Raw genomic sequence first — 23057 nt, forward strand, 5'->3', positions numbered from 1 at the left:
CTTGGGAAAAACAGCTGGTAAAGTGAGAGATTGAACAGAGCCGACCCGCCGATTACTACTCCGGTGGAGTGACATTAACAATTTAATACAGATTGAATTCAAGAAACCTAGGGAAATGTCTTCAATATATTGGCTCCGAATTTCATTAAGCATTGAAACTTCTTGTCCTTTGGGCTAAATATTGATTGAGGTTATTATCGCCTATGGAGTCGATCTATTTTGATGCACCTTGACTGAAGTCAATAACGTCTGCTTATAATTTTATACATAGCAGCAATCCGATTGCGAGAGCATCTAAACATTTCAGTTAGGATGGCTCCCAGAGTTACCTAAGGAAAATAAGTATGGTGGCATTACTCCAGCTTAGAGACTGATAAGCATTGCTATCAAACCTAAATCAAGCAGTCAATCATATTTATTGAGTGCTTATTTAAATCCCAGGGGACAGGACTAATATATTTTAAAAAACACATAATGGCTATGAGGGCACTAATGGAGGAAAGAACAACTGAGATTAACAGGAATTGCATTCTGTCTTTCCTGGGTTGTAGGCTGACATTAGTTGGGCTCTTTCACGGGCCTCTTCCCTGGTTCAGTCTGAGTCTCATCAGCTTCTCCGGAGTCCAAGTCTAAGCCGGTTTGCTAATGCAAATGGCCTCAGCCCTTCCCAGTGTCCTGAAGCGCTATCTCCTTTCCAAGCAGGTTTCATCCTGCCCAATCCCCATACACAACTTCATGGAATTGCTCCCCTGTGGACCATTTAAATACTGGCTCTCTGAGCTCATTTGTTTTTAGGGTGCAGTTTGATCTGGAGGGAGGGGATGGCATAGATTGACCTTTGGGAGACAGTAGGATCAGATAGGTCATTCTTGTCCCTTCATCAAAGCTGGCACAGACTCAGCCAGCTGAAGTGAGTGCCACATTCAAGAGCGGAACTAGAGACATAGTAAGAGCCCAGCAGTATCTGTTCCTACAAAAGGCACTGAGAGCAAATCTGTTCCTCTCTGTTACCAGCATCTTTCTGTATGTTGTGCTGTTTTTTTGTTTTTCTGGGGTAGGTACAAGTTAATTAGGTTGGACACAGTTCCTGTTCTGCTTAGGGCTCACAGTCTAAGTAGGAAGGAGAACAGGTATTGAACCCACATTTTACAGTTGAGGAAACAGAGAAGTTAAGTGACTTACCCAAGGTCACACAGCAAGCAAGTGTCAGAACTGGAATTAGAGCCCAGGTCCATGTTCTTTCCACTAGGCCACATTGGTTTATAGGGTTTATCATATAAAATAAGCATATCAGACACAGTTCCTGCCCCACAGGAAGCTTGCAGTGTAATGGGAAGAGAGATCAGATATTTCAACCTTATTTTACAGTAGAGAAATGGAAAAGTTCAGTGACTTACCCAGGGTTATACAGTAGGCAAGTGGCAGAGCTAGGATTAGATCTCGGATATCCTCTGACTCTGTCCTGTCCTCGCTCCACTGGGCCAGGCCACTTCTTGTGTTAAACAAAGACAATTAAAAGCTGTGGGATTTTGTTCAAAACGCAGAAATGGTTGCAAACTAAATGAATAGAAATTAGGTGATTTTTTTCCTTACTGTCCCTTCGGTGGGGATCCCTGTAATCTGTTCTCCTACAGACTGCAAAATGGCAGTTTTGACTGTATCTGCCACAGACTCCTCAACGTCATGGTTGTGATTTATTCGAGAAGAGTCAGAGAAAGGTAAATTTAGACACGGTGGGGCTGCACCACTGCCGTTGTCACTTAAAACCACCTGAAAAGACATGGCTGTTTGGGATACATGAAGAAGTATGTTGCTATGAGTATCACATACATGACACAGCTCCAGATTCATACCAAGAGGAAATGAGCTGTATTTCAAATCACTGTAGATTTAAAAGCTGTCTAATGATTTTTTTTAATCACCTGCTTTTCAAGTTCAGCTTTTAGTGGCATAAAATCATGTGAATCTCCCCACCCACAGAAGTGATTTTACTACAAATGAAAAGTCACTCCTTTCCTGTAAGCATAGATTCCTGGTTTTACCATTTGCTTTTTTCTATGGCTTGTTCTTTGTGTAAGGAATATTTTCACTGCTAATTAGTATTTTAGATCTTGCAGGAGAATTTGAGGAGCTAGCACATTAAGTGGCCATCTGTTATAAATGGTGTTAATTATAGAATTATAGATTTTTATATTTTTTGGCCATATGATCTCCATGGCAACCTGCTCTGGTATCTCTCAGCTCTTCTAATCTGGAAATTCTTTCTCAAGTCTAACCTAAGCGTCTCCTGCTGCAGTACTGGACCTAACATTTTCTCACCGCCAGAGACCTGAGGGTCGATTCTTAAGAATCAACTTGCATCAGCAGTCCAGCAAGCCATTTAGGCTGCTTGGATCAGAACAGGGAGGTGAGGTGGTCAAGGAGAGATGTAGGGTACCAGCGTTTGTTGAAAGGCAGTGCCCCAGCCCATCCCAACATCCCGGGTGAGGCGTTGGCATGGGACACAGATACTCTGTGAAGCTTGGAGTGATTCATTCGGAACAGCAGCTGTGGCAGCAAATCACAGAACAGCTTTCTGTGTGCACAGTGGAGTCTAACACTGAGCCCTCCAACCACAGGGCACACTCAGAAAATGACTCATATTTCTGGGGTGCTCTTCAAATGCATAGGACGAATACACTGATGAATACATTGATTGAATCAATACGCCAGCCCTGAAAAAGTGGCATCGACTTTTGAGATGGAAAGACTATCCTTAATTGAATTTTTAAATTGCACAAAATAAAGATCCACTTACAGTCAGCTCTCTGATGGAGAGATCAAGCAACCAATGGTATTCATTGAACACTTACTGGGTGCAGAGCACTGCACTAAGTGTTTGGGAAAATTTAATACAATTGATGTGGGAGACGTGTTCCCTGCCCACAAGGGGCTTCAAGTCTAGATGGGGAGGCAGACATTAAAGTACGTTACAGGTAATGGAAATGGGAAAGTGCAAGGAAAGGGACATAAGTGCTGTGGGGTAAGGGTGGGGTGACTATCCCATTAGTACTTCCCATTAGCTGGTAACCTTGAGAACAGAGATTGCATCTTTTGCCTTTTCTATATCTTTTCATTTGTTGAGTAGTTAGTGGTAGTGGTAACAGTGATCAAGCAGTAGTGATCAAGCTCGTAAAATTATGACGTGCTATATTAAGTTATGGAGGAAGATCTGGTCTTGAGTCTATTTTGGTCCCTGCTTGCTAAAGGCTCCCAATAAGTCAATCAGTAATGTTTATTTCTGTATGCGGTAATATGGTATTTGTTAAGTGCTTACTATATGCCAAACTCTGTTCTAAGCACTGGGGAAAGTTCATGTTAATTAGGTTGGCACAGTCCCTGTCCCACATGGGGCTCACAGTCTAAGTAGGAGGGAGAACAGATATTTGATCCCCATTTTACAGTTGAGGAAACTGAGACACAGAGAAGTTAAGCGACTTGCCCAGGGTTACACAGGAGATAAGTGCCGGAGCTGGGATGAGAATCTAGGTCCTCTGACTCCCAGGCCCGTGCTCTTCCTACTATTCCAGGCTGCTTCTCTGGGAAGCCTTGGAAGAGTACAGTAGAATAGGTAGTCCAATCCCTGCCCTCGAGGAGCTGATGGTCTAAAAGTGGGGAAGACAGGCATACGGGGAAGAGTAGCAGACTAACGTCAACCAAAACTTTGACAGTAAAAATAGCAGTTCTTTGCAGCAGGGAGGGAGTGGTCCTCGGGACCCTCCATGCTCCAGTGGGGCTGGCCTTGATCCATGGCACCACAACCTTCCCAGCATCCTCTGTGCTTGCTGGGGGTGGGCCATTCGACTGGGTAGTCTGACTTCCACTTAGTCTGTCTCCTGTCTGGTAGTGAGTGGCGGGAGGAGAGTTGGCAGAAGGGTATATGATATTCTTCAGAGGCTAATCTAGTTGCCCCAGCAATGGTGGGTGAGGAAAGAGGGGACCATTTTGGTCCACCAATGGCTCCTTGGGCACTCCAGAACCATGCTTTCTGGATTCCCAACTGCCCAGCCCTCATGTAGGGTGCAGGGTGTCTATCTGGTGAGAGAGTAGAGTCCCCTAGTCATTGTCCTCCCCTCCCCAGGCAGCGGGAGGCTCCCCACAGATATCAGAGCCAAGTGATTCTAATGGTCAGTTTGTGCTTTGTTCTAAATGCATAGTAGATGCTGGCTAAACACTGTTAAGGCTGATTCTGATAGGCATCTCTTCCTCTATCCTTGGATGAAGTCATTTCAGCAATCGCTTGGAAACTGAATGAACGTAAAGACCACTGAGCTTCACCATTGAAAAGACAAATGCAGGAAGTGAGCTGTGTGGCTAAGTTATCTAACCCGTGCTGGCTCCTGCTCGATTAGTTTAGAGAATCACGATGAGCTGTTCCAAAATAGAACTGTGGAGCTTGGCCGGCACTGCTGTTAACCTTATCGTGGTGAGGAGGGGTTTAGAGAGTTGTTGTGTTTTCCTATTTTCTCTGTAGTCTTTAAACTCCTGGTGGAGAGAGATCACATCTACGAACTCTGTGGTACTGCACTTTCCCAAGTGCTGAGTAATGTGCTCTGCACACAGTAAGTACTCAATAAATACCCCCGACTGATTGATTCCTCCTTCAGTGACCAAAGCAGAACCCCACTGGTGAGCTGGTCCTCACCCATCCACCAATCCACCTAACCACTCTGGCATCCATGTTCATGGCTTCTTGGCAGCAGGACCTGGCACCAAAAGTTCAACATCCCATTTCAGTGATCAAAGTGACCGTATTTTCATGCAACAAAAACGTATGGGGCTTTTTTTACATTGAAAACCTAATAGTTCACAGACACTTGAAGCACCATGTTAGCTGTTATATGCCACATTTTCCCATATATAGTGACAGTGGAGAGCCCGAGAAAACAGCCATGTCCACAAGCAAAGCAGCATGGCCTAGTGAAAAGAGCCCAGGCTTGCGAGTCAGAGGTTCAGGGTTCTAATCCTGGCTCTGTCAATTGCTTGCTGTGTGATCTTGGGCAAGTCACTTAACTTCTCTGTGCCTCAGTCCTGTTCTCCTTCTAACTTAGACTATGAATCCCATACAGGACAGGGACTGTGTCCAACCTAATTAATTTGAATCTTCCCTAGCACTTACAATGGTTTTTGACACAGAGTAAGCACTTGAGCTTGTCCTCTAGCCTGTAAACTCATTACAGGCAGTGGACATGTCTGCTAATTCCATTGTACTGTGTTTAATACAGTGCTCTGCACATAGTATGCCATCGATAAATACGATTGATTGATTAAACAAGTACCATAAATATTTTAAGAAGTGAGCATACACCTGCTGTTTCCAGTTTCCTGATCAGATTAGACCATCCAACATAGAGACACCCCCCGCCCACCGCCAATGCTGAGTCGGCCATGGGCAGCAGGCTCGTCCCACCTCCCCTTTCTCCCCCACCCCCATCCTCCTCCCAGTAAAACTTTCAAAAGGAACAGTCAAATTTGGGGCCAGAGAAAGCCTGATGGGGATTGACTGCCAAGGGAGTTTTCCAGAGAAGGGATTTCTGGGTAGACAAAAATTAAAAAAGGCAGCATTCATTCAGCTCTTGCTAGGTGCTAAGCACGGAGATAGATACAAGACAAATCAGACACAGTCCCTGTCCCGTATGGGGCTCACAGTCTAAGGGGGAGGGAAACAAGATATTTATCCCCTTTTTACAGTTAGGTAAAATGGGGTCCAGGGAAATTAGATGGAGAGAGAGTGTTTTTGAATTATTCCTTCCCTTTCTCTGGTATAGTCAAAATGATCATCTTCATCACCATCTGCTCAGTGCACAACGGAACAGGCGTTAGACTCTTCCCAGAATAGAATCCAGTCCTTTCCTTCTTCTCTCCCCCTCACTTCTTTTTATGGTATCTGGGAAGTGCTTACTATGTGTCAAGACCTGTTCTAAGCACTGGGGTAGATACAAGTTAATCAGGTTGGACTCCAGAATGGACTTGGGAGTTTGGAGCCTCCTGAGGCCATAGCACTCTTGCATTTCTCCCTTTTCCCCCCGAGCTGAAACCTTCTCAAAGAACGAGGAAGGGACTGGAGTTTTAACCCTTTGCATAGAGACCCTCCCCACAGTCTCTCCCTCTCTTTCTCTCACTCTCTCTCTGCCTAGCAACTGCTAATCTTTCCCATCAGTGGGATGAAACCTGTTCAGTTTCTGTGCTCTCTATAGATTGGCCAGTTCCTGTGAAATTAAAGAATGTTAAATCAATCCCACACGGGACATTTCGAAGCTTTGAGAGAAGGAGAGAAGAGGTCACAGAGGTGCAAATCCTCAGCTGCAAAGCATTCAGGCAGGGTTATTGCTCCAATAAAAACACCAGATGTAGGGGTATCTGCAAGAGTCCTTGACTTGAGACTCGTATTGCCTTCCAGCCATTGGCTTCCTGGTAAGCAGATCAGTTGGCTAAACTTTCAAGGTCTCACTCCTTTGATGAGAATGGAGTAGTAGGTGGCAAGGCCCTCTTGTGGAAGGCTCCCTGGGCTTTGCTAGTAATGGTGGTATTCGTTCAGCCCTTGCTATGTAACAAGCACTGTGCTAAGCGTGGGGTAAGTTCATGGAGTGAACAACGTGGCCTAGTGGATAGACCATGGGCCTGGAGGTCACAAAGACCTGAGTTCTAATCCTGGATCTGACACTTGATTGCTGTGTAACAGTGAGCAAGTCACCTAATTTCCCTGGGCCTAGGTTTCCGCATCTATAAAATGGAGATAAAATACTTGCTTTTCCTCCCTACCTTAGATGGGAAGTCTCTGGAGGACAGGGAATGTCTCTACCCCAAAGTTTAATACAGTGCATGGTACTTAATAACCGCTTAGCAAACACGAGATTTATCATTCCTATTGAACGCTGTGGCCTCCTGGAAAGAACACAGGCCTGGGAGTCAGAGGACATGGGTTCTAATCCTGGCTCCACCATACATGTCTACTGTGTGATCTTGGGTGAGTCACTGAACTTCTCTGGGTCTCAGTTACCTCATCTGTAAAAGGGGGATTCAGACTGTGAGTCCCCTGTGGGACAGGGAAAGTGTCTGACCCGACTACCTTGTATCTACCCCAGCTTTTAGAACAGTGCTTGGCACATAGTAAGTGCTTAACAAATGCCACAGTTATCATTATATATTCTTTATGTCTATCCCCAGCCTGTTTTCCAGTAGTGAGCAGAAATCCCAGCAAACCCTGGAGCTATAAACAACTAACAGGCTACTTCCCTCACTTAATAATAATGTTTGTATTTGTTAAGCACTTACTATGTGCAGAGCACTGTTCTAAGCGGTGGGGTAGACACAGGGGAATCAGGTTGTTCCACGTGGGGCTTACAGTCTTAATCCCCATTTTACAGATGAGGTAACTGAGGCACAGAGAAGTTAAGTGACTTGCCCACAGTCACACAGCTGATAGGTGGCAGAGCCGGGATTCGAACCCATGGCCTCTGACTCCAAAGCCCCTGCTCTTTCCACTGAGCCACGCTGCTTCTCCTTCCCACCAAGCATTCTATCAGCAGGCGGGTGAACAATCATTTAAAATGTGCCCCAGAGCAGCACGATTGCAGCCGCCAGTGCATGTGGGCATCGGCAAATGCAGTTCTGTTCTTGAGACCAGTCGACTTTACTGTGGTGCCATCTGCTTTCATTCATTTCATTAGCACAGTCCAGGAAAGGTGGTTTTCCTTAAAACAAACTGCTTTTTCTCAGCCTTGAATGAAAATGATCACAAAGTAAGGCTTCTCAGCCAAAGGCTCGGGTTCCTCCCCCAACTATCTCCAGGGTGAGCCAGGATCTGGACAGTTTCTGATTGCACTTTTATCCCGTGAATTGCTTTTTGGATTAAATGGACGATGACCATAGCACCGTAAATTTTCTTCTCTCTCACCTCACTGCTAGCACTTCATCACAGCTTTGCAGAGAAGACTCTTCAAGAAGGGGATCCAGAGGGAGGGAACCTTTACTTGGACACAGAGAGCCAATAGGAGATGAAAGGGGGCAGGGAGGTTCCAGTGGACCACCGGAACTCACCCACTGGATGTTTTTTCCTTCTTGGCCTGTCTTTTAAGGGAGATTTCAAAGCCTATTGAAGGAGTGTCTGTGTGAGGCGGCAGGGGAGGTTCTGGGGAGAAGAGAATAATCTTAATCATCTGTGAGAAACGGATAGAGGTATCTCTTGGAGCAGAGTTAAAACTCAAAGATAGGACTTGGGGTAGGCAGGTCTTAACACCTGCCAGGTATCCTCTGTGGAAATTTGCTACATATACTGGAAGGTAGTAAGAAGAAACCCTACAGGAAACAAATCAATCAGAAGGTTGGAAAGCAGTGTGGGTTGGTGGTTAGAGCAAGGGACTGGGAGTCAGAAGGACCTAGGTTCTAATCCCGACCCTACCACTCATCTGCTGTGTGATCTTGGGCAAGTCACTTAACTTCTCTATGTCTTCGTTACCTCATCTGTGAAGTGAGGATTAAGGCTGCGAGCCCCATGTGGGACATGGACTGTGTGCAACCTGATTAGCTTATATATTCCCCAGCGTTTAGTGCCTAGCACATAGTAAATGCTTAACAAATACCACTGAGAGGAAAAAAGGATTTATTGAGCACTTTCTGTGTTTAGAGCACTGTACTGTGTGTAGAGTTAATCACTATCTCCGCCCTTAAGGAGATAGCAGGGGAGACAGACACAAATCAATTTCAGGTCAGGAGAAGCAAAAGACTATAAAAATCTCTCTATATAAGTGCATCTGGTAGGGAGAGGGGGTGTGATTACCTAAGTACCAAGTGGCTGCCTAGGTGTTCAAGTGGCAGTAGAGGAGAGGGAAAGTAAAATGGGTGGAGTGGAGAAATTAATCTGGGAAGACCTTTGTCATGTAGAAGGAGACTACATGACTGGTTCATGACTGGATTCATGAACTGGTTCATGACTGGATTCAATTGAGGGGTTTAAAGGTGATGGGTGGGTTTAGCCTGAGGAAGTGATAGTGAGGAATGAATTGGTAACTGTCATCAAGCATTTGAAGGACTGCTGTTCTCCATATCCACTGATGGTTGAAAAAGTGGAAATGATCTTGGGATTATTTGTGATATTAAGATTTTAGCACATAATAGCATCAACGTGATCAGGTCAGGCAGGCCCTGTCCCACATGGGCTCACGTAAGAGAGCCAGGTATCTTATCCCCATTTTCCAGATGAAGAAACCGAGTCTAAGAGAGGTTAGGTGATTTGGCTAAGGTCACATAGCAGGTCAGTGGCAGACCTGGGATTAGAACCAAGATCTCCTGATTCCTTGGTCCCATGCTCTTGCAACTCCAGGCCCTGCCAGTTCTCCAATTTCAGCAAGGGGAATTTAGTGACACTCTAAGGGCGTTTAAACTCTGCAGCAAGCTGTGTAGTGGACCCCACCCCTGAGACCTTTCAAAATAGAACAGATAACTACTGGTTTTGGCTGCTTTACACTTTCACCTGTTTGGAGAAAAGGGGACTGGACCAGATGATGTGTTAAGGATCCTTAATCTTTGTTTCAAGGACTGCAGGTCCAGTCCACCCCTTTTGTAAACCAGACCCACACGCACTGAGCAGGTGACTTGCAGATTGGCCAATCCTTGCTAACCCTAGGAAAACCAGGCCACGTTTTTCCCTTCTTTTCATATTCTTTCAACCTTCCTCCCTCATCTTTGCAGCAAAAATGTTTGCTCTGGAGCCAGATCTGCATTTCCGATCAGGTCCTCTGACGTAGCCTCCGGCACATTGAGGGAAATGTTTGCTGGGGAGGCAGAGAAAGGGAGGGTGGTTTTAATCAGGAAACCGTCCCTAATGAACACCTGCCTGTCCAGCTCGCCTCTACAGGGGCCCGGGAGGAGGGACAGGAGAAAAGCCAGGCTTCTACCAGCCTGACAAAAGCAGTTGGCGTTTCCAGGGGAGAGATCATTATATCTGCCTGTCACAGCTGCCCCACTGGGCATTATTCAAATGCTGAATGCAGGCTCAGCCCTCCCTCGTGGATACCGCCCACTGCGTTCCCTCGAAAGCAAAGCCCAAGTTTGCATCCCAGAGAAAGGAAGGGAGGGAGAGAATGAGCTTAGAAGCCATTTATTCCGAATTCATGACTAGAAGGGCTGTGCGAGGTCCCCGAAATTATGCCGCCCAACCCCCACAGTCTTCAGGTTTGAGTCTCCACCCTCCACTGGCACTGAGTGGATCTCCCAGATGACCCCGTCATCATGCAAGGAGAGGAACAATGACTCCAGAGTGGCCCCTCCTCCACCTCACTCAAAGGATCTCTCTGCTCCTTTAGCTGGCCGCTTCAACGGCTCCAGATAAGCATCCTTCTAGCAACAGAAAGAGCCACGCCAAACCGGCTTCGAAGCCCACCATCAACACTGAAATCTTCCTCTGGCCTGCCCACCTTCCCCTCCAACCCCTCCCTTCCCCATCCAGAGTGCTGGTGGTCAGCTCGAGACTGCACCCACCTCTGCCTACCCCTCCAGTGCTAGGGAAAGAGGCAGAGAGAGCAGACTCCGGCGGGTCATATGCCCTGGTGACTCAGGCACTGCTAGAATGGGACAGGCCAAAGGAGGCTTGTGTGGCTGATATGATCCCTTCTGACTCCTTTCTCTCAGCCCAGGGATAGGCCCGGAGTTTTGAGTGGCTGGGCCAGGCTGAGTCATGAGGGAGAAAACTCCTAACTGGGGACACTAAGTGGATTACACGCTGGACTCAGGGCTTAGGAAGGCTCTACTCTTAGTGTTCTTTAATTGAATATCCAGAAAAGAAGTTATCATTCTTTGGGAAGCACTGTAGCCTAGTGGAAAGAGCACGGGTCTTGGAGACAGAGGACCTGGGTTCTAATCCCGGCTCTGCCACTTGCCTGCATTGTGACCTCGGACAAACCATTTAACTTCTCTATTTCAGTTTCCTCATCTGTAAAGTGAGGATTCAATACCTATTCTCCTTCCCACTTATGACTGTGAGCCCCATGTGGGACAGGAATTGTGTCCAACCTGATTATCTCGTATCTACCGCAGGACTTAGCACAGTGCTTGTTTGGCAGATAGGAAGCTCTTAAGAAATGCCACCACTACTATTACCCTCACATGCCCCAAACACTGCCTGGGAACACACACACGCACACACACTCGCACGCACACACCTTTTAATCTGTTACTCGCTGGACAGTCAAGAGTCCTAGGAATGCCAATATCAGCCCTCCCCAACCACAGCACAAGGAACCAGGAAGGAAATGTGGTTCCAGCCAATCTGCAGGAGAGCAAGGGGCTACAAAGGCAGGTAGGAAGAGGGGAGAAGAGCTGTCAAGGCTGGTGTCTGCCTTATCCGATGACCTCATGGCTCTCGCCCTTCCAGATGCTCCCCCTCCCCCCTTCCCTATCCCTGAAAATGAACCACCGATGAGTAGTGACTCTGCTCATTACAGAATCCCCCCTGCCCCCAATCAGGGGAGGCTCCCAGCTGCTGCTCAGGAGACACAATAGCAACCCAGGCTTCCAAGGATGCGGTGAGCTCAGGCATAATTGATTCAGAGCTACGCGTTCCCCAGGAGATTTCAAGGAAAGAAAAGCCTAGCCCTTCCGTCTGGGGGCCAGGGATGCCCCTGCCACGCTTCCTGCCTCCCCCTTTCCTCACCCACACTGTCCCCCGCCACCAGTGCCTCAGCCCGGTCCTGGCACCCGCTCCGGGGGCCACCGCCGACCCTAGATGGGAATTGTCCATTCATCCACTCGGGGGTTGCCGGGCTGCGCCAGGCACGAAGCACAGTGCCCACGAGCTGGGCCCATTGTGAGGCCCTGAGTCAGGCCACCCTAGGCGACATCGGCATTGTGTGTGCACGGCCATCCGTCTGGGAGGCTCAAGTGTGAAATAGCATGATTCTTTTGGGGTTTGGGTTTTTTTTTTTCATTTTGGTGCCGGGGTCCCTGAATTGGGCTTTGGGCCCAGCTGGGATGCATCCCAAGCGCCAGATGGGAGCTGTTTTGGTTGTTATAAAATGAACTCAAGAGCTGGAAAGCTCTGGGGTCAGAAACAGAAAGCACAAAAGACAGCCAGGACAGCGAAGTGGTGGAAACTCTCAATAATATTGACAGTGGTGGTATTTGTTTAGCCTTTACTATGTGCTAAACCCTGTAGTAAACACAAGATAATCCAAACAGACATAGTCCTTGCACATATGGAGTTTACAATCCAGGTGGCAGAGAGAACAGGTATTTAAACCCCTGATTTTACAGATGAGGAAACTGAAACCCAGAGAAGTTAAGCAATTTGCCAAAGGTCATACAGTAAGCAGGTAGCAGAATGGGATTAGAACCCAGGTCCTCTCAACTTTCAGGCCTGTGCTTTTTCCAGTAAACCACACTACTTCTCAAATCTAATCTCCTGCCTCTCACTTGCTCATTCTGGGTGGGCCCTGGCCCAAGTCTTCTCTACTTGGCTTTCCTCATCTGTGAAGCACAGAGAATAGCTCCTTTACCCTACCACCACTTAAGGGAAGGGATGGAGAAAAAACAAAAGCTTGTTTAAATGCTGTTGTCTCCTCATGCTTCTCAGGGCACTCATCACCAGTGCCGAGGCCCCAGGTGCATGTCAGGGGATCCAGATGGATGAGTGGACACAGGACCTCCTCCAGACTCCGGGGACTCATCCAGCTGTCATCCTCCTGTTCAGTTTGGCTCATCGAGGCCAAAGCTGAGCTGGACAAAGAGGACTAGCTCCAGCAGGAATGGGGAGCTGGATTGGGAGGGAGTTCACTCAGGGTCTGTGCTGGGGGCTTTGGGGTGCTTTTTTTTTAATGGCATTTGCTAAGCATTAACTATGTGCCACATACTGTTCTAAGTGTTGGGGAAATATCAGAGAATCAGGTTGGACACAGTCTGTCTACCACACAGAACTCACAGTCTTAATTCCCATTTTATGGATGAGGTGACTGAGGCACTGAGAAGTGAAGTGATTTGCCCAAGATCACACAGCAAAGTGGCAGAGCTGTGATTAGAACCCAGCTCCTCTGACTCCCAGACCCATGCTCTTTCCATTAGGCTTTCTGTGCTCCATCTGAGTGCTAGTGAGTTGGACTTCCTTTGTTATGAGATTTTCTGCTATGTTTTTTGGTAACTACACAGAGTTCTTCGTAGGTGAAATTCAATTAGGGTTGAACATGTGGTTGAAAAGCCAATACGGTACCCTCAGTCTCAGCCACACTGTGTTCACACAAACCCAGTCCCTGCTCCCCCTCCTCCCCCCACAACACTCTCTCTCTCTCTCTCTCTCTGTCTCTCTCTGTCTCTCTCTCTCTGTCTCTCTCTCTCTCTCTCTCACACACACACACACACACACACACACACACACCACCCCCCCCCCCTTATCTGACTCAGTAGGTTGTCAAGAGCCCCAGAAGTGTTTGTGCTACACAGTCCCAAAGAAATGAGTTTTGAGAGGACTTGTAGGAGAAAAGAACATTTTCTTGGCAGCTAAATAAAGTGAAGATTGTAGAGGGTGTGACAAGAAAAAATTATCTGGGGAAAGAGTGGAGAGGGAAACTGTGAAGGAGCAGAGCAGGAAGAAGGGAGATGGGATAAATCCCACTGGAGCAGGAGGAGAGTATGGCCAGCCCAAGTGGCCACGGTCATCTGGGTGGGTCTCCCGTTTAAGACTTTCACCCTCCTTGGTATCCAAGGGGCTTGATTAGACCAGGATGTTGTTAGCCCTAAGGGCAGCACTTCATTTCTGGTCTGGCTCCCAGTCTAATCATGGCTAGGCACTGTGCATGTTTAGGGCCCAGGGTAATTGGCAAATTAGAATCATCAGGATTCTGTAAACATCCCCTGGAAGTCTATAATAGCATAATGCTTTCTGCCTACACTGCAACTTTCTATGAAAGAGTTTAAAAGTGCTTTAGGAACAATGGGGTTCACTAATCAGAACCACATCCTGGGAAGGTGGGTGACATGGTTTATTTTCTAGCTTTGCAGATGGGGAAATCAAGGGGCTAAAAAATGGCTAGGGGCAGAAATGTGACTAGCCCATTCAACTGGACTCTTCCTCTTGCTGCTCTTCCTCCTTCTCATCATCAAGCTGTTGAGTGTTTATTGTGTGCAGAGCATTGTATGAGGTGTTCACAAACATGCAATAGAAGGAAAAAGCAGGATCTGCCCTTGAAGAGTTTAAAATCTGATAGAGGCGGCAAGCAGACACAAACAGCCAAATATACAATAGGTAAAAGAATTAGGAAATAAATACAAATGATAAACGGTAAGTCATTTGAATAAGTAGGTAACCCAGGCTTAAACCAGTGGTGAACTCCTCTCCTCGTGGGCAGAGATCATGTCTACAAACTCTGTTGAGGTCTCCCAGGTTCCTAGTTCCAATTTCCAATCAATGCTGTCAACTGATTATTAAAGAAGTGCCTGCTAAAGTGGATGATGAGCTGACATGACCAGGGAGGTGAAGAAAAATGCTTCCTAGGGAATGCTTCCTTTAAAATCTGGGCTGTTGGGATGTGATTCAGTGAATTTGAGAGGGAGTCTTTTATTTTCAGTCAGAATTTGTTGTCAGATAAAGAGAAGCGGTTTACCTTAGGGGCCAGAGCACAGGCCTGGGAGGCAGAGGCTTGTGAGCCCCATATGGGGCAGGGCCTATTTATCTGATTATCTTCTATCTACCTCAGGACTTAATACAGGGCTTAGCACATAGTATGCACCTAACAAAAACCACAGTTATTAACGTCATTAAAATATTGACTGGAGCCTGGAATCCAAGTTCTGGATTTCACTTCATTTTCCCATCTGTAATATGGGGGTAATAAAACCAGCTCTTCACCCCTCTTCTCCCCATCAAAGATGCCTAGAGGGCCTGATGCATGTTAAATGCTTTACAAACCCTGGAAAATTGTTTTCTCTTCTTCAAGCATGGGCTGCCCTGCCTGTTTCTACCAGAAATGACTTCATTGCCTTTAAATGCAGTGTCAGAGGGAGAATCAGCTTCCCAGGACCTATAGTGATTTGTCAGGATTGATTTTTCTACTGACCATACTCCTTAGAAATGCAAACAGCCTAGCAAGGAAGGGGCAAAATTCACCACAGCCTCAAGACATTTCCATCAGGTAATTGAGAGAGCTATTTCCATCTGGGGAAACATAATAATTGGGGCTCAACCATCTCCACCCTCTCACCTTACAACAAGAGCATGGGCCCTTTTTAATTTTTTTTATTTAATTATTCATTTTTTAATGTTACTCGTCAAATGCTCACTATGTGTTAAACACAGTTCTAAGCTGTGGGGTAGGTGCAAGTTAACTAGTTTGGACACAGTCCTTGTCCCACATAGGGCTCACAGTCTAAGTAGGAGGGAGAACAGGTAATGAGTACACATTTTATATTTGAGTAAACAGAGAAGGTAAGTGACTTCTTCAAGGTCACATAGCAAGCAATTGGCAGAGCCAGGATTAGAACCCAGGGCCTTCTGACTCATCTACATATATTATATCTACCCCAGGGCTTAGTACACTTAACAGATGCTACAGTCATTATCATTGCAAGTTCAGAGAGGTATTTTGGATGAATGAGGTGCTCTTGCTGTTGAGGAAGAGCGGCTGGAATCACTCACCTTCTTCCTTTCTATCCCCAGCCCAAGCTTTTGGCCAAGGAGCTTCTCGACCTGGTGGCGTCTCACTTCAACCTGAAGGAAAAGGAGTACTTTGGAATAGCATTCACAGATGAGACGTGAGTACACGGGGAACAAGTCCTACAACCCAACAACCCATCTAGACTGTGAGCTTGTTATGGGTAGGGAACATGTCTACTAATTCTGTTGTACTCTACCAAATGCTTAGTACAGTGCTCCACAACAGTAAGCTCTCAATTGATGACTGGTAATGATAATGATAAATGAGACAGGTTCACCAAAGCCTGGACATCTTGTCATTCCCCACCAAACACTGAAGCATACTCATCTGGCTTATGGTCAGGATCAATGCAAGCAGTCTTGGTCTTTCATTTGAATTCCAAACACCTTTTGATCATAATTGGAGGCTTCCGTGGATCAAATTAGGGTTATAATGGCATTTTGAAATTAGTGGCTAAGTATACATATTTAAAAGGAGATCATCTAGCAGCCTTCAACTCACAATTGAAGGTTTGGGCAAACTGTGTGTTGGGTTATTTTTGTTTGGTTTTAAATTAAGTGGAAATCAGTTTTCTGGATATTCAGCATTTCCCTGCCAGCTTGGAGAACCAGTCCTATGGAAGTAAAAGAGACCAAGAGACAACCTTGCTGGTAAATGGAAAGTGAAACAGATTGAATTCCATTTTCCAAGTTGTAAAACAAAGAGTCTAGAAAATACAAATGGGAAGGAATTATAAGGGGTAAAAGCTGGTTTGGTTTTAAAGTTCTTAGCACTATGATATAATGATATAATATAATAGCAGCACAAGGACTGTCTTTAGTGACACTGGGTTATTATCTAAATATAACAGATCAAGGAAAATAGTCTGAGTGATTTTGAAAATGCCAGCATGGTCCCTCCTAGAGAACAGACTTCTAAATCAAAAACTACTCCAGTGATTGTGATCCCTAAGAATAGTAGCAGTAATGATATTTACTAAGAACCTATTGATTGCAAATGCACTATACTAAACACATGGGAAGTACAAAAAAAGCACCAGACATGGTCCTTCTCCACAAGGAGCATACCCTCTGCCCACCAAAAATTAAGTGCAGGAAAATACTTTTTCTCAAGTCCTTTATCTTCCTTACATTCATCCCAAGTAGTCTCCTGCTTATCTCCCTCCCCGTGAAACAAACTCTTGGCCTACACAAGTCTTACATTGTGTAGTAATTTTTAAATCAAAAGAACATGAATATCAATTAATTATGTTCTTGTTCATTTTTCTCCAGTGAATTTATTCTAGAAAAAAATATCAAGGGGTAATTGAATTCCAATTAGAGCATACTTCCAAAACAAAAATGAGGAATGGCTGTCTGGGGCCAAACCAAAAGAAATAATTACCCGTCAAAGCTCAATATTATCATCCCAATGGTGATGACTAAAGAAGAGAAAGAATGAACAAAACAATCCGATAACCTGAAGATATGGGCAGGTGTCAGCTTCCCTGGCCAACAGCTCCCCTCTTTGCTCTTCTGGTCAGAATAGAGTTCTCAGTGATGCTGTAGTAGTCAGAATAGTAATAATGGTAATTTATTAAGCGCTTACTGCATGCAGAGTACTGCATTAAATCCTTGGGAGAGAGTACAATACAACAGAGTTGGTTGACACACTCCCTGCCCACAAGGAGCTTAAGCTTAAGTAGTCTTGAGGGGAAGACAGACATTAAAATAAAATAAATTAAACTTAACTGCTGTAGGGTTGAGGGTGGAGTGAATGTCAAGTATATAGGTGAAACAGCAGGAGAAGGTGTAAGGGAAATGAAGCTAATCGGGGAAGGCTTCTTGGAAGAGAGGTGATTTTAGAAGGTGGGAGAGTTGTGGCCTGTTGCATATAAAGTGTGAGGGAGTTCCGGGCCAAAAGGAGGACATGGACAAGGGGTATTCACTTGTACATCCTCCCCATATGTTCATATGTTCATATCTTTACACTCTTTGGGTTTCCTCCTTATTACTTCATTTTTATGTCTGTCTTCCCCAATGGATCATAAGCTCCTTAAGGACAAGGATCACTTCTTACTAATTCTGTTGTACTCTCCCAAGTGCTTAGTACAGGTGCTATGCATATGGTAGGGGCTCAGTAAGTACTACTGATTGATTGTGTGGACTAGTTGAAATTTTTGAGAGTCTAGTAATCTTTCAAAGATAATTGGTAAGGAAGGAACCCAAGTCTGTAAGACCCATGCTGAGCCCTGTTGAAAGGGTGCTTGAAGTCAAAGCCTTTGGGTGTTTGGGGAATTCTGAGTGAAGCAAGATGGTTTACACAGTTTATAGGAGGGGAGAAGGATATGACTTCAGTAACAGAAGCTGGAAGGTTATTTATACTGGAACTTAAGGGACAGTGTCGGGGCCTGGTGGGGGAGGCTTGAGAGAGAAATGGGTTGAGCACATTGGAAGGTGAGAGGATTACGCTTTGAAGATCCCACTCAGAAGCTTGTGTTTGATCTGGAACCTGATTTAAGTGGCAGAGGCAAAACAGAGACCCATGGGAGGCAGTGACTAAGATGGAAGTAGCTGCCCCCTGCCATCATATGCAAGAGTCTAGCTGTTGTGTTTTCAGGGTTGTGCGTATGTTTGTGGCTGGGGGTTCCCGACCTTGGTCAGAAGAAGGCACATGATAAAGAGAAGGCAACAATCCGTTCCAGAATAAGAATCAGTTGTGCCAGACTCATTGGTGTGGAAGCAAAGTTTCAAGAGTCCACTGGGAATAAAGAATTGACTTCCTAAGGAAAGGAAGCAAAGTGGCCTAGTGGAACCACTAGACAACCCAGGCTGTAATCCTGGGTCTGCCATCTGTATGAGCTTGGTCAAGTCACTTCATTTCTCTGAGGCACTGTGCCTCAATGCCCTCATCTGATAAGTGGAAATTAAACCTATTCTCCCTCCACCTTAGACTGTGAGTCCTTCATTCTGGCCCAGTGATTGTGATGGCTTGATTATCTTGTATCTACCTCAGGTCTCATTACAGGGTAATACCAAAATTATCATTATCATTATTTCTATTATCAAGGGAGGAAAATGCATAGCTTGCTGAGGGATCTGGTTGAGGCTGGGAGGATCTCTGTTACTGAGAAAACCTTGTTAAGATCCCAGGTGAAGTAACTGCCCTCCTGAGTCGCCAGCTGTGTCTTTTAGCCCATTGGAACCAGGCTTCATGCCCACCCAGGATTGTCTCCGGGTGAAGTTATTCTTTCATTCACTCATTCATTCTTTCAATCGTATTTATTGAGCACTTACTGTGTGCAGAGCACTGTACTAAGGCTTGGGAGAGTACATTACAGCAGTAAATAAACACATTCCCTACCCACAACAAGCTTACAGTCTAGAGGGGAAGACAGAAATTAATATAAATAAATAAATGACAGATATGCAGGTAAGTGTTGTGGGCTGGGAAGGGGGTTGAATAATTGGGTATGTCTAAATATACCAATTATTCAAGTGACTCCAGTCTGCAAAATACGTATTGATCTATCTGGATAGTTTAGGCTGATGGATTTATTTTTGCTTAACGATTCAGTGCATTCAGGCAAAGGTGTATTTTGGGGCCTCACTCATCCAGATGCTATGTCTGTGTAGACCCACTCATCATATGGTGTTTGCTGTATGAGACAATATGAAAAATTGGTTTATAATGACCATAATCTGAAAATATGGCCTAAACTCTGACCTTTGTCACCCAGTTAGCAAGTACCCTACTTCTTTGTCCCATCTTAGATCTATGTCTCCCAGAATGGATTGCTTAAAGTCAACGGGGAGGGAGAACCGAGGCTTTCCTAGCAATCGATGGTAGAGACTCTTAGGGCGCTGGGGTTGGGAAGCAGATGTAAATGGAGGGAGGCAGGAGGATGTAGGGAGAAAGGTTCCAGAGCTGCTTTCACCCCTTCAACCAGCTAATGAGCTCCCCTTTATCTGGGTCACTTCGAGAGCGAAATGTTCCATCCAGCTGACTGGCACGGGATCAGGGGAGGATTTCACAGCATTGATGTTACCCTCCCCCCTCCCTGAGTTGACTGTTTCTGACCCAAAAGATCTTTGATCCCTAGGTAGCCCAATAAGTTATGAACTCACTGTTGAGTTCACACATGAACACACCAATACACACCATACATAGGGTGTATCTGAAAATCTATATTGGAAACTACTATTAGTGTTTGTTTTTCATTTTAGTAGTTCCCGGGGAGATGGATCCCACTTCAGAGAGATTGAATAAATAAGAAAGGGAGCTGGGAGAGGGGAAGCTTTGTGAAGTGGGACTGTGAGCAGGTCTCATGGGGGAATCTGCACGAAAAATCCCCACAGAATGGGAAAACACAGTCCTTCCTCAGTGCTCTCCCTTCCCAACCCTTTAATCAGTGGTATTTATTGAGGACTTACTATGTTCAGAGCACTGCCTAAGCACTCGGGAGAGTACAATACAACATATTTTTTTCACCCAAAAAGGACAATTATAGTGACTGTCACTTTCCCTTGGGCCTTCTATACTTTTTGGTGCTTAAAGTGTTGCAATATTCTAGATTCCCGGCCTGAATTCCATCTGCTTCCCCCTGCTGGTCATCCACTGAAATAATGCCAGATTGTCAGTCTTCTTTTTGGGAGAGTTTCCAGCCATGAGTGTGTATGGAACTGGAAAAGAAAGTAAAAAAGCAATTTTCTTTTTGAGGAAGAAGGGGAAAAAAAACCCCACCAACCCAACCTCTGGGAGAGTCATTTATCTAGAAATAGGTTTGGGATTTCCATTCATTAGAAATGCGGTATCATGAGACTTGGAGGAGAAAATCAATAGGAACAACCTCAGCAGCAGTGTCTTAATAGTTTCTTCTGGTAATGTGGCATTCAGCATTCATTACTGCCTCTGAGACAACTTGCATTAGTGTGTCAGACATTATAGAAAATAGCAGGACCTCATATTTAATGATCAAAGAACCACTTCTCCATCTTAACTCTTCCATTGCCCCGCTGAGGCTAATCAAAAGCAGCATCTGGTTCCCCCACCCTCCCATCCCCATTGGCCACATAAGAAATACGGTAATGGAATCAAGTAGCAATGATGATCTGGAATTGGAGAGTGTGGGGAGAGAGAGAGGAGAGACAGGTTTAGAGAGAGAGAGGTGCTTTAGGAGAGTGGGTTCATGTGGTATCTTGAGCTGGTGCCTTATGTTGTGCAGGACTCTGATTCTGGATTCTGTACATATGTATGAAGATTTAGTAGTTAGGTTATTTTGAATCTTTGGTTATTGGAGCGGGTACTGTGGGAATGGTGGGCGAGGGGAAAGCAGGGCTAGGGACTCCCCAGTCTTCCCCAGAGATTCACATGCTCTGTGTAGACTGTCGTCCCGAGATTGGTAATATACATTCCCCCAGCCTGGCAGCACTCATCTGTTAAATGGATTTAAAATTTTTTTTGGACTATTTTCACCATGCAACCATCACCCCACTGGCCTTCCTTTCCTTCTGCCTCTGCTTCCCTGTCACCAGCAGCCCTTACTCTCTCCCATCCTTCCCCATCAAAGCCAGATCCATATAAGGTCAAGGGGTAGATTCCGCTTCAGAGAGATTTGGATCAATAGGAAAGGGAGCTGGGAGAGGGGAAGCTTTGTGAGGTGGGACTGTGAGCTGGCCTCATGGGGGACTCTGCACAAAAAATCCCCACAGAATGGGAAACCACCGTCCTTCCTCAGTGCTCTCCCTGCCCAACCCTCTAATCAATTGTATTTATTGAGGACTCATTATGTGCATAACACTGCCTAAGCACTCGGGAGAGTACAATACGACAGAATTAGCAGCTACGTTCCTGAACTTACGGTGTTCCGTAGCCAGGAATTGAACCCCGGTGAGAATGCGGAATCCTTACCACTAGACCACCAAATATCACAGTGATAGTAATAATAATAATAATTGTGGTATTTGTTTTAAATTCTTATTATGTGCCAAGCCCTACACTAAGCGCTAGTATCGAATCAAAGTAATTAGTTTGGACACCGTCTCTGCCCCACATGGGACTCACAGTCTAAGTAAGAGGGAGAACAGGTATTTCATCTGCATTTTATGAATGAGGAAAGCGAGGCCCAGCAAAGGTGACTCATCCAGGGTCACACAGCAGGCAAATCTTGTTGCTAGGATTAGAACCCAGGACCTCTGACACCCAGGCTCTTTCCATTAGGGCACGCAGTGCCATTCAGGATGAAGAAGTGCAGGCTGCTTTGGTCTCTGGGTGACATTTCTCATGGGACCCATTTCCCATCCTTGGCTTTCTGAAAAGCCCCTTTACTAGGAAATAAATTATGTGCCATAAAATTTTAAAAGGACAAGGAGGTTCACTTTATTATTTCTCTGAACAAGAAACCGTAAGTACAAATAGACTTCTCGGAGCACTAATCCTTCTTGCTTTAAATCTTTCTTTAAGGAAACCTTTCTGGGGCCTAGAGTTACTGACAACCTCTTTCCAGTGCTGATGCCAGGCTGATAAGAGAAAATAGAAGTTGCTTTGAGCCAGTTAAACACCCAACCTCTGAACCAAAATCTATATGCATTATGTAGACCCTAACACAATCTGTTAAATAAATGCATCCAATTTCACCTCCTTTGAAGCAGCTGCAAATATATTAGTGACCTGACAGCCTGACCTACTGCAGCCACAAACAAAAATAAGTGTTATCTCTCCTTCCTTTAAAAGATATTTATTGTCCAAGTAATAACAAAAATATTCCCCAAGTGTCTGCATGGGTCTTGCATATTTTTTGCACTGCTATTGGCAAATGTGCTGTTGTGAATTCTCAAATGAAAAATCAATGGAGATAATGAAGACAAAGCTGTCATGTGTCTCTTAGTTAAACTGTGGTAGAGAAATGCTTCTCATGCCTGTGTTTGCTCAATCTCAGGCAGGCAGGGACCGAGTGCTTGTAGGAGCTCAGTCTCTCTCTCTCTCTCTCTCTCTCTCTCTCAGACTTCATCTGGGAACTCATTTAAGTGACTTTACATATGTGAAAGGCTATGGGATGGAGAAGGCAGCTCAACTCTGCCCCAGCCTTACTGGGGATGGACACAGAGGATAGAGTTCCACATTGTAACAGGAAGGATGCGGGTTACACATAAGGGTTGCTAAACACTAGAATGGTGAAAGAGAGTAGGTGGCATCTTCTTTCCTAGAGATGAATAATGGTATTTGTTGAGCACTTATTATTTTTATTATTGTGGCATATAAGTGCTTGCTATGTGCCAAGCACTGGGATAGATACAAAATAATCAGATCAGCCACGGTCCCGATTGTACATGGGGCTTTCAGTGATAGCTAGGAGGGAGAACAGGTATTTCATTTGCATTTTATAGGCAAGGAAACTGAGGC

General features: G+C 45.3%; 1 protein-coding gene across 2 annotated transcripts in view; it reads left to right on the forward strand.

Moving 5' to 3' along the window:
* Positions 1 to 23057, forward strand: part of FRMD4A (FERM domain containing 4A) — a 250340-nt gene that overhangs the window by 104021 nt on the left and 123262 nt on the right. For both annotated transcript variants that reach the window (XM_039913901.1, XM_029077375.2), the window contains exon 3: positions 15680 to 15774. In XM_039913901.1, the coding sequence (XP_039769835.1) occupies positions 15680 to 15774 (95 nt within the window). The remainder of the gene's footprint in view (positions 1 to 15679; positions 15775 to 23057) is intronic.

The sequence above is a fragment of the Ornithorhynchus anatinus genome, chromosome 13, assembly GCF_004115215.2.
Source record: "Ornithorhynchus anatinus isolate Pmale09 chromosome 13, mOrnAna1.pri.v4, whole genome shotgun sequence".
NCBI classification, from domain to species: Eukaryota; Metazoa; Chordata; class Mammalia; order Monotremata; family Ornithorhynchidae; genus Ornithorhynchus; species Ornithorhynchus anatinus.